Source organism: Spermophilus citellus (assembly GCF_964194105.1).
Source record: "Spermophilus citellus genome assembly, chromosome: 10".
Taxonomy (NCBI): Eukaryota; Metazoa; Chordata; class Mammalia; order Rodentia; family Sciuridae; genus Spermophilus; species Spermophilus citellus.
Window position 1 is genome coordinate 51,474,412 of NC_138197.1, and position 12,894 is coordinate 51,487,305.

General features: G+C 38.0%; 1 protein-coding gene across 4 annotated transcripts in view; it reads right to left on the minus strand.

The window, feature by feature from the left end:
- ITPR2 (inositol 1,4,5-trisphosphate receptor type 2) overlaps positions 1 to 12,894 on the minus strand; it is a 502,163-nt gene that overhangs the window by 57,901 nt on the left and 431,368 nt on the right. For all 4 annotated transcript variants that reach the window (XM_081311949.1, XM_081311950.1, XM_081311951.1 and 1 more), the window contains 2 exons: positions 2,463 to 2,593; positions 1,068 to 1,233 (listed from right to left, as the gene is read on the minus strand). In XM_081311949.1, coding sequence (XP_081168075.1) covers positions 1,068 to 1,233; positions 2,463 to 2,593 — 297 coding nt within the window. The remainder of the gene's footprint in view (positions 1 to 1,067; positions 1,234 to 2,462; positions 2,594 to 12,894) is intronic.

A 12,894-nucleotide genomic window follows, 5' to 3' on the forward strand; every position in this document is an offset into this window, starting at 1 on the left:
ATATTTCTCTCATCACAAATGACAACACTGCTGTTTAGTATGTTTGTACCCCACAACAGATGGTGAACACCCTGAGACAGAGTATGTGTCAATTTTAATTGTTTCCCTGGCATGCAGCACTTTACTGCACATTATTCTCTGGTACATCTCTGGAAAGGTTTGGAAGAGCCACGGGAGGAAACAAAACAATCCACAAAAGATGAACTGGGGAGGAAATGGGGCTTACTGAGGCCCAATCTAAGCTATAAAAGGTTACACTGGAGTGAAGCCCTTATGCTTATCTGGTGACTTTTAGCCAAAGAATCTTCGGCCCAACATGGAAAATCAGAGGGTGAAGTCAGCCTAGTGTAGGTGGTCATCCAAAGAGGGAGAGGGATTCTACAGTGCAGGAGACCAGCTGCAGGGACAGCCAGAAAGGGCTTTGGAGATGTCACATACTCCTGGTTCTCTTCGTGCCAGTCTAATTTGGTGCTCTTAGTTTTATAGTATGTGGTATGAATAATAAAGACAAGAGAGCCGAGTCCAAGAGAAGGATGCCAACAGAGGGAAGGATGGGGCTCCTGAGAGAGACGATGGTGTGGCAGGGAGGAAAGTGGTGGGTATGCTGGGATGCTTTAAAACTAGGAGAAAGCACCTCCCAGTTTTGAAGATGAGAATCTAAAACAGTGATGTTAGAGAATAGAAGTTCAAGCTTCTGGAAAAAGCATCTTTGAATTCATAATTTAACCCTCCCCCAAAGCCCCAAATCATTCTGTTGTGTAATTAATACATTTTTGTGATAAAAGCCAGTTGGGGAAACCTTTTGACATTTTTGCATCACATTCTAAAATCAGAGAATCATACAAATTGCAGAAATAATGACAGAATAGCTTTGGGATGCAATTCTTCTATTTATGGAAGCAGAGAATTCCAGTGTACTTTTCTGTTACATAATCTGAATTTTATCCAGCCTTCATTTTCAAGTAGATTTTCCAAAAGCATGACAAATGAAAAAAAAATTATTCTAGCCCCTCTCTCCTGCTAAACAGTTTATTCATCTATTCTTTTAGCATATGGAGAACACTTACCACAGATGAAACAGGTTGTTTTCAAAATTTCTTCTTTCTTCTGTTTTTCACTTCTGAGATCAGCAAAGGTATCAATGATAACTCCAAAAATCAAGTTAAGAACAATAATGATGACAATGAAAAAGAATAGAAGGTCATAAACCACTCGGGCAGCAAACAAGGGTTCCTGAAATAAAATTTTAAGAAAAAATATAAAATATTATATATAATTTCAAGTTATGCTGATCTGATTTAGCAAACTGCCTAGCACAAATATATGTTCAATAAATGCAAATAATATCCACAGTTGTAAAAATAACCCCCACTTTCTATCTTTATCTTCTTTTAAGTATTTTAAGATAAACTGCTTAGCCTATTCTCAAACCCTTCCACTTCTGTAGGACGGCATATTTTTCTTTCCAGTGGAGCGGACTCACCTTTCTTTAGAAACTATTTTATTTTGGGATTCCACTAAATGCACTTTGGCACAGTGGGCCACATTCCAGACACTACACAAAATGTAGTTAAATACTAATTCCAAAAGTCAGCAATTAGGGAGCTGAGAGGATCTAAGGGTTTGTCAATTTCTGGAATAGGTTTGTCCTCATTGTTAAGAGGTCAAGGATACAGAGTCCATGCTTATTTCTACCTGGTGAACAGTATCAAAATATACATTAGAGGGGGCTGGGGTTGTGGCTCAGCGGAGAGCGCTCGCCTAGCACATGCGAGGTGCTGAGTACGATCTTCAGCACCACATAAAAAAATACATAGATAAAATAAAGGTATTGTGTTCAACTACAGCTAAAAAAACTTTTTAAAAAATATATACATTAGAGATCATGTAATTCAGTTTAACCGCTGACAGACCTGAGTTTATAAGTTTAAATGACTTGACATTATACAATCGGCCAGCTGCAGAATTAAGACTTTAAAGCTCTTAGCCAGGCAATCAAGATTTTATAATTATTAAAATTTTTTCCTTCCTTGCCATTTTAATATATGAAATCCTATTAGAATTTGTTCAAAGTTTATATTCATCGTGGATAAATAATGAAGGCTCTTCCCAGGCAGAAGCAAAGAGTAAATCTTTATGTCTGAGAAACCTGATAGACAAGAGGCGGCTCCTTGCTGTGATTTATGTAGCAATCAACCCTTAGATGAAGTTTGCAGTCATGGTTCTGTTGTGGTAACAGAATACAGAGGTCAGACATGGATGCATTTCATAACCCTACTAGCATACATAAATTGTTAGTGCTACAGCTATTTCTGCGTAATCCTAGTACACAATTAGCAGATGTTATTGGCCACTGTCAAACAACACAGTACTATGAAAACAAAATTATATTATAAATGCTATTAAGAAAGGTTGCAAAAAATAATTATATGCTTCTTGAAAAAAATACTTCTCTGACTTACATCTTTGGACGGCTTTCTGAGCACATCTCCCACGCCACCACCGTTTCTGAGGCCCTGGTTCAGCACAGTGACGATGCACATAAGAAGAGTGTCACATGTCCTTTCAATGCCATCTTCATACTCTTCGTCAGCTATGAAAACACATAAGTGATATAGCAAACCTACATTTTAAAAACATACTGTTATCTATTTCCAAAGATATACTTCTGACTGTGCCATTACACAATTTTTAAAGCCACATGACATCTACTTCATATGTGTCGGCACATGACTGACACACACTGATGAAGACACACTTTTAATTTCCTGAAATATTTTTTTTCTTGCACAGATGGAAAAATGACAGAATGGAAAGGACAAAATATAAGAAAGCCAATATTCACTGTGCATTGTTGTGGTGGGAAGAGATTGTGGTAAAACCTCCACAAACAGCCATGTCACCTAGGAGACACAAGTCTCACAGAGGAAAGAGCATGAACAAGGAAGCCAGGTAGACCAGGCTTCAAGTCCTGCTGTGTTCCAGAAGGCTCCAGAATGTTGAACCTCAACATCCTCATCTGCAAAATCAGAAGGGCTGTTTAAGGATTAAACCCTTCCGAGGGTTGTTCAAAGATTCTGTTTATGGTATGTAAAAACTGCACAGACTGCTATACACCTCAGTAGGTGCCTACATTTTGGGCAGGCACAATTATTTCGTCATTTTAGTTAAGTTTCTAAGTTTTCTTAAGGAACAACCTGGAGGTACGGATGAGAAACACAATGTATTTATATGAAAACCTTTACTCAGGGAGAAATGGGCAGAGAGAAAAAGGTATTACATGACATAAAAATTCTTAGGCTAGGCTGATATTGTCTAAAGGTATAGTTCTCAGACTTAAAATATAATTTCCTAATAATTTAAAATAGTAACAAACTCATACTAAGTTGGATGTTAGAATCAGAATGTTCTAACATTAATAAATGAGCAGAAAGGTGCTTTTTGGTTACAAAGTAAAACAAACAAACAAACAAAAAACACAGGGGCATTGAATTTTGGGATTCTGTAACTACAGTCTATATGTCCAGGCATGACTGCACAAGCAACCACCAGTAAAGCAAAGAAAAAGAATCTGTCTATGTGATCCTTGACCAATAGCTGGTTTAGCTCATTGTCAGGAAAGACTGATTTTTCCTTTCTGAACAGATTTCAACACTGTATGAATGAGGGATTCTGGTATTTTTACTTTCCTTAGAGCTGTCCCTTTTTTAACATCCTGGGTTACATCTGGCTGCAGCCAGGGATGGGCAAGCATGAGAGGTGGCTTCAAAGATAGTGGCAGAATCACTTACCTCAGGGCTGAACCAAGGCACACTGTGGTTTAAAAGAAAACTCCCTTTGGAGGAAGGAACAATGGGGAAGAGGTGTTGGGGCAGAGCAGATAAGGCAAGTGGGCGAGCAGTGGACTACGCTGTCTGTACTGTGCTAGCTAGGGTCCAACACACTGGGGCAGATCCTAACACGATGGCTGAGAAGAATGAGATGAAAAAGGGTTAGAAATGTGTCAGCAAATGAAAGAGATTATACAGAGAAAAATGGTTTTCCAGTAAGGATGTCACATGGAACATGTGTATATGCTACTTTGCTACAGTTAGATTTTCAAGCAAAGCAATCTTATATCTAGCGGCATGGTCTGCATTCATTTAACCATTCAGTAACTGCTTGGTTATGTCTCAAAAACACTTGCTAAAGACTTATCAAGTATCATAATCAGTACATAAAAGTGATAAGAGGGGCTGGAGTTATAGCTCAGTGTAAGAGCACTTGCCCAGCATGTATGAGGCACTGGGTTTCATTCTCAGCACCACATATAAATAAATAAATTAAAGATCCATAAACAACTAAAAAAAATTTTTAAAAAAGTGACAGGAAAGTGCTCTTATCTCTCCTCCAAATATGGAAATGAGGTTCTTTATTCTCTAAGAAGTGAGTTGACAAAATCCATATGCAACTCCTGTGATTAGCCATAGTGAAATAAAATTGATTGGCTACAAATACATCATGAGAGAACGGATAGTTGGTGTGCCATGTAAAAAGGCAGATAAGGCCCAGGTCAGGCCAATGTCAGCATCAGTCCAGTCACCCTGCTCAGTACTAATCAGTATATGGGCTCATGGTTTAGGCAGGAGCCTCTATGAGCTTGGTTAATAATGTTCTACCTTTGTGGACTTAAAAACAGCATAGTACAGGAACACAACCACATCAATGTTCATAGCAGCACAATTCACAATAGCTAAACTGTGGAACCAATCTAGATGCCCTTCAATAGATGAATGGATAAAACAAAATCTGGTATATATACACAATGGAATATTACTCACCATTAAAAGAAAATAAAATCATGCAATTGCAGGTAAATGGATGGCATCAGAGAAGATAATGCTAGATGAAGTTAGCCAATCCCCAGAAACCAAATGCCGAATGTTTTCTCTGATATAAGGTGACTGACTCATAGTGGGGTAGGGAGGGGGAACATGGGAGGAACAGACGAACACTAGATAGGGCAGAGGGATGGGAAGGGAAGGGAGGGGGGCAGGGGGTTAGAAAGGATGGTGGAATGTGACGGACATCATTATCCAAAGCACATATATGAAGACACGAATTGGTGTGAATATATTTTATATACAACCAGAGACATGAAAAATTATGCTGTGTATGTGTAATAAGATTTATAATGCATTCTGCTGTCATTTAGTTTTAAAAAATCAATTAAAAAAAGCTCTACCTTTGTGAGATGGATCCACTCTCAATTTTTTTTATTTTATTTTATTTATTTTTTTTATTGGTTGTTCACAACATTACAAAGCTCTTGACATATCATATTTCATACATTAGATTGAAGTGGGTTATGAACTCCCAATTTTACCCCAAATGCAGATTGCAGAATCACGTCGGTTACACATCCACAATTTTACATAATGCCCTATTAGTAACTGTTGTATTCTGCTACCTTTCCTATCCCCTACTATCCCCCCTCCCCTTCCCTCACATCTTCTCTCTTTACCCCATTTACTGTAATTCATTTCTCTCCTTGTTTATTTTCCCATTCCCCTCACAACCTCTTATATGTAATTTTGTATAGCAATGAGGGTCTCCCTTCATTTCCATTCAATTTCCCTTTTCTCTCCCTTTCCCTCCCATCTCATGTCTCTGTTTAAAGTTAATCTTTTCTTCCTGCTCTTCCTCCCTACTCTGTTCATAGTTGCTCTCATTATATCAAAGAAGACATTTGGTATTTGTTTTTTAGGGATTGGCTAGCTTCACTAAGCATAATCTGCTCTAGTGCCATCCATTTCCCTGCAAATTCTATGATTTTGTCATTTTTTAGTGCTGCGTAATATTCCATGGTGTATAAATGCCACATTTTTTTATCCATTCATCTATTGAAGGGCATCTGGGTTGGTTCCACAGTCTAGCTATTGTGAATTGTGCTGCTATGAACATCGATGTGGCAGTATCCCTGTAGCATGCTCTTTTAAGGTCTTCAGGGAATAGTCCGAGAAGGGCAATAGCAGGGTCAAATGGTGGTTCCATTCCCAGCTTTCCCAGGAATCTCCAAACTGCTTTCCAAATTGGCCGCACCAATTTGCAGTCCCACCAGCAATGTACAAGTGTACCTTTTTCTCCACATCCTTGCCAGCACTTGTTGTTTGACTTCATAGTGGCTGCCAATCTTTACTGGAGTGAGATGGTATCTTAGGGTGGTTTTGATTTGCATTTCTCTGACTGCTAGAGATGGTGAGCATTTTTTCATGTACTTGTTGATTGATTGTATATCCTCCTCCGAGAAGTGTCTGTTCAGGTCCTTGGCCCATTTGTTGATTGGGTTATTTGTTACCTTGTTGTCTAATTTTTTGAGTTCTTTGTATACTCTGGATATTAGGGCTCTATCTGAAGTGTGAAGAGTAAAAATTTGTTCCCAGGATGTAGGCTCCCTATTTACCTCTCTTATTGTTTCTCTTGCTGAGAAAAAACTTTTTAGTTTAAGTAAGTCCCATTTGTTGATTCTTGTTATTAACTCTTGTGCTATGGGTGTCCTATTAAGGAATTTGGAGCCCGACCCCACAATATGTAGATCGGAGCCAACTTTTTCTTCTATCAAACGCAGAGTCTCTGATTTGATATCAAGCTCCTTAATCCATTTTGAGTTAACTTTTGTGCATGGTGAGAGACAGGGATTCAGTTTCATTTTGTTGCATATGGATTTCCAGTTTTCCCAACACCATTTGTTGAAGATGCTATCCTTCCTCCATTGCATGCTTTTAGCCCCTTTATCAAATATAAGATAGTTGTAACTTTGTGGATTAGTCTCCGTGTCCTCTATTCTATACCATTGGTCCACCCGCCTGTTTTGGTACCAGTACCATGCTGTTTTTGTCATTATTGCTCTGTAATATAGTTTGAAATCTGGTATCACTATACCGCCTGATTCGCACTTCCTGCTTAGAATTGCTTTTGCTATTCTGGGTCTTTTATTTTTCCATATGAATTTCATGATTGCTTTATCTATTTCTACAAGAAATGCCATTGGGATTTTGATTGGCATTGCATTAAACCTATAGAGAACTTTTGGTAATATCACCATTTTGATAATGTTAGTTCTGCCTATCCATGAACAGGGTATATTTTCCATCTTCTAAGATCTTCTTCTACTTCTCTCTTTAGGGTTCTGTAGTTTTCATTGTATAAATCTTTCACCTCTTTTGTTAGGTTGATTCCCATGTATTTTATTATTATTTTTTTTTTGAGGATATTGTGAATGGAGTGTTTTTCCTCATTTCCGTTTCAGAATTTTGTCGCTGATATACAGAAATTCCTTTGATTTATGTGTGTTGATTTTATATCCTGCTACTTTGCTGAATTCATTTATTAGTTCTAGTAGTTTCTTTGTAGACCCTTTTGGGTCTTCTAGGTATAGAATCATGTCGTCCGCAATGAAACTGGAAATCAATGATAAAAGAAGGAAGGAAAAATCCTACATCACATGGAAAATGAACAATATGTTACTCAATGATCAATGGGTTACAGAAGACATAAAGGAGGAAATAAAAAAATTCTTAGAGATAAATGAAAATACAGACACAACATATAGGAATCTCTGGGACACAATGAAAGCAGTTTTAAGAGGGAAATTCATCGCCTGGAGGTCATTCCTCAAAAAAAGAAAAAACCAACAAATAAATGAGCTCACACTTCATCTCAAAGCCCTAGAAAAGGAAGAGCAAAACAACAGCAAATGTAGCAGAAGGCAAGAAATAATTAAAATCAGAGCGGAAATCAATGAAATTGAAACAAAAGAAACTATTGAAAAAATTAACAAAACCAAAAGTTGGTTCTTTGAAAAAATAAATAAGATCGACAGACCTTTAGCCATGCTAACGAAGAGAAGAAGAGAGAGAACTCAAATTACTAACATACGGGATGAAAAAGGCAATATCACAACAGATGCTACAGAAATACAGAAGACAATTAGAAATTACTTTGAAAATCTATATTCCAATAAAATAGAAGATAGTGAAGACATCGATAAATTTCTTAAGTCATATGATTTGCCCAGACTGAGTCAGGAGGATACACACAATTTGAACAGACCAATATCAATGGATGAAATTGAAGAAGCAATCAAAAGACTACCAACCAAGAAAAGCCCAGGACCGGATGGGTATACAGCGGAGTTTTACAAAACCTTTAAAGAAGAATTAATACCAATACTTTTCAAGTTATTTCAGGAAATAGAAAAAGAGGGAGCTCTTCCAAATTCATTCTATGAGGCCAACATCACCCTGATTCCGAAACCAGACAAAGACACCTCAAAGAAAGAAAACTACAGACCAATATCTCTAATGAACCTAAATGCAGAAATCCTCAATAAAATTCTGGCGAATCGAATACAAAAACACATCAAAAAAATTGTGCACCATGACCAAGTAGGATTCATCCCTGGGATGCAAGGATGGTTCAATATACGGAAATCAATAAATGTTATTCACCACATCAATAAACTTAAAGATAAGAACCATATGATCATCTCGATAGACGCAGAGAAAGCATTCGACAAAGTACAGCATTCCTTTATGTTCAAAACATTAGAAAAACTAGGGATAACAGGAACTTACCTCGACATTGTAAAAGCAATCTATGCTAAGCCTCAGGCTAGCATCATTCTGAATGGACAAAAGTTGAAGGCATTCCCTCTAAAATCTGGAACAAGACAGGGATGCCCTCTCTCACCACTTCTATTTAATTTAGTCCTTGAAATACTAGCCAGAGCAATTAGACAGATAAAAGAAATTAAAGGCACAAAAATAGGAAAAGAAGAACTTAAATTATCCACTCTCAATTTGTTAGGCCAAGTTCCCAGACCTACAGGCTGAAAGTCAGGGCCCATGTCATGATAAATTCACATAGATAAATGCCACCTTGTGGTTACCTGTGTAACCAGCTGGCCTTCCCCATATCACATCTGCCTTGTTCATTTCATCATACCAGCAGCCACTGGCTAGGTGTTAGGAATAGAGGTAAGAGAGATGAGGGTGTCCCAGTCCATAGGACACATGGTCCTAGGAAAGGAAAGGGGTAGGCATCCTGAAAGCTGGTGGCACCTGAGGGGAGCCTGGAAAGACAAGGCACGCCGGGAGAGTAAAATCAGTGAAGTAAGGCATTCTGGGCAGATAAAATGGGATGAGCAAAGGTGAACAGGTGTGGAAGCACATGGGGTGTTGAGGGAACCCCAGGGGGACGGAGGCCACTGGGTCTTTGGTATATAAAGAGTCGTGTGGAAGGCATGAGAGAAGAGCTGCGGGAGCAGAGCTCGGGGATTCCATCAAGCTTGTATTCTGAAAGCTGTGGGGAGCAACTGGAGAGCTTCCAACAGGGGCAAAGTTGTTTACCCTCTGGTTGGGGAAATAGTATGAGAAAAACATGTACACTGCAAAAGAGCTCGTGATCAAACACACAGAAGTGATACAAAGCGATCAGTGCAGCGCGAGAACCTTCCACGCCACGTATAATTGGCGAGGTGTCCCAATAATTAACACAGAGCTTGAGTTTATCTTGAAAACTCAGTGGCCTAAGACTTGAGCAGAGACACATCTCACGTGGCATAAGCAGAAAGCCACAGAGGTGGAGAGATATAGGCTTGAACAATGAACAGCAAATAAACCAGTGAGTTCACAGGAGAGGAAGATGAAGTGGGAGCGATAAACTGAGAGCTCTCTGTGAAGCTTCAGGGAGTGTGGACTTTATTGGGCAGGTAATGGAGCATCATGGAAAGGCTGACCGGGGGTACAGGAGGAAATATTCAGAGCAGTGATTTCTGACAAGTAGTGTAATGGTGATAAACTGGGTGAACTGAGGAGGAGAGAATGACTGGAGGTAGAAAGACCACTTAGGAGGCAGTTGCAATAATTCAGGCATGATGTGCTATGAGGCTTTACCAGGATAATGGCAAAGAACAGGGGGAAGGATGAACGAAAAGGAGCAGATGGGGTTTTAAGCATGAGGGAGAAGGCAGCATTGAATACCATACCAGGACTGTCCAGCCAGTGGTGACATGGGAAAAGGATGGTCCCATTAGACCACAAAAGTAGGCAATTCAGATGGAGGAACTGGATATAGGCTGTTCTGATGAAGACAAGGAAGGAATGTTGATGATTTTTATGTGTACAGGATGAGACGACAGACATTTTTTAAAAAGTCAGAGAAGACAAGAATTCTGGGTGAAATTCAGGAAGAGAATAATTTAAACATGGAAGGGATGACAAAAAAATTTGAAATTATGGAAGAGTCAAGGGCAATGAGAGGTAAGAAAAGGTCATAGGATTTAACAATAAGGTGACTGGGAACCAGCAGGAAGAGATGAATAATAACAGAGAAAGTGGTTGCTGCACAGATTGAAGGAGACAGTGTAGGCCCAATTGTTTCATAAGAAATTTTGGTATTAAAGCTATTCATTTGGTGGAAACCAGAGGGAGATTCAATTAGAACCTAAAGTGTATGTAAAAAGAGACCAAGCAAAAGATTTCAGATGCAAAGCAATGGTCCTCCTGGTGACCAGGGAGTAGGGACAATAAATGGAGGTGATTATGAAAGCAGAGAGAGCATATGTTGGTTATAAACAAAAGGAAAGAATTAGTGGAAGCTGACTTTCAGTGTAGCAACACTGAAAAGGTCTACATATTCACATGTAAAAAAAAAAATTGGAATAGTGCTTGGTACATAGTTAGGACTCAACAAATTCTAGCTATTGTAATTACCATTACTGATTAATGGTTTTTAAATCTTAAGAAAAGGTACGGTTTTAACATAAGTAACAAACTTGATACTGGAACAATATGAGGTTAAATTATCCATTTTCATTTGACTATTGTTAAATATTTTTCTCCATACTGTAAAAAATCTTTCCTATGAAGACAGGAATCAAAATAAATTTTATTGTTTCTGAAACAGTTCCCTCTCATCTGAAGTGGTAGTCTATAAAATTTTTTAAATACTGGACATGCTTAAATAAAATTTACTAATGTCACCTTTTTTGCATTAATAATTAAATTATTCAGTTTATGGCTTCTGAGAAATAAATGGATTATCACTGAGATACATTTGGAAATCTGAACACAACTGAGCAACCCATTTTTTTAAAGTCTTCAGCTTTAATTAAAATCCATCTATTATGGAATTGCTGATTTGAAAATTTTTAACTAGGAAAAAATTTTAAAACACCAGGCATTCTGTAGGAAGCCAAAATGTAGAGTGCATCATGCTGACTGGTTTCTGGTACTTATTGATCTTTTCTATTGAAGTAAAATATTGAAACATGTTAACTTTGAATTACTTATAAATGTTAAACAACTGTGAACCTCCTCCTTTGTTTCCTGTATATTCAGATGGCTTTTTACTTACAGCATAATTGTGATTATATTTTGTAAATTATCTCAAAAAGGTTTTGCTTTTCTAGAAAAGTCAGTTCAGGGGTTCTTTTTTAAAAAAGTATATATTTTTGTCTAGGAATCAGGGCGGTCAGTAGCAAATGAATTAAAAGTTTGTTTTTTTCCAACCACAGTTGGTTGCCAGGTACCATGTGAATTTTCTGCTGTTGGGACAATAACCTTACCCACATCCACAGGAGCCTTCCCCGGGAGCTGGTCGCTCTGCCTCCCAAACACCACAAGGCTAGTTATTATGCCACTGTGTGTGTCTGGGCCTTTTGTAATGTGGACCTGCTGTCCACAAGGTAACAAACCAAGGCCCTCACAAATGCACACTAGGGTTTGCAAATTAAAATTTAATCCTGGTTTTAGACATAGAAAAGTTATTTTTAAATCTAAGTGACACATGCTGCACAACAAACACCAGGTTTTAGCTTTCACTCCACTTCTGCAGTTAAATATCTGAGTTAAATACAAAAGTTAAAGGAAGATCAAACCCAAAGAATTTTCAATGAAATGAATTTTAACACTTGCATTTCAAGCTCAAAAAAGGATATGGAAGAAAGAGTAGATTAATATAGGCATTTCTATATTTTTAAGACTGACTTGGGAATAATTTGTAAGTGTGATAAGCTCTTGCTACCATGTAGGACTCCCCACCGTGTCTCCAACACACTTCCAGGGCTGAAACTCTGCTACCATCCAGCTGGAATCCTTGCTTTCCTCCTACCTTGGCAGCTTTCCTTGCAAAAGCATTTCTACCTTTCTTCCCACTCCTAGCTCAGCTAGAGCCCCAAATGATATAGACTTTGCCCCTGGACCATGCACCTGGGAGAAAGAATTGTCTCCACTTGTCCATAGAGAAAGGGAGAGGTAAGGTCTTCTCATCACATTTTAGGTGAACAGTAATATGGTATAAAAGTTTTCAGAAAGATTTTTTTAACTTGTTACATGAAACATTTATTTTGAACATACTGAACAAAGTTTGTACCAAGTATTGTATTCCCACCTCAGCTGGAATGAAATACAACATAGAAAGAAAAAGCAACCACCAACATGTAGGCTATGCCTGGTGTCAGAAAGTCTTTTTTAATAGATTTTATTCAGCAGGAAAGACAGTAGAATGAATCAGACATAACTTTCCTATGTTCATATATGAATATAAGATCAGCAAAATTCCACATCATGTACAACACCAAGAATGGGATCCTAATTAGAATAAGTTATATTCCATGTATGTATAAATACATGTCAAAATATACTCTATTGTCATCGGTATCTAAAAAGAACAAATTTTTTAAAAAGTGAAAAAAAGTGTGTATTTAGAGTTTTAAACCAATGTCCAGATAAAACAAAGTTTCTCAGCCTTAACAATATTAATGCTTTGGACTGGATGATTCTTGGTTGTGGGCTGTTCTCTGCTTTTTGGATATTTAGCCTCCCTAGCCTCTATCAGATATCCAGCCTTGGT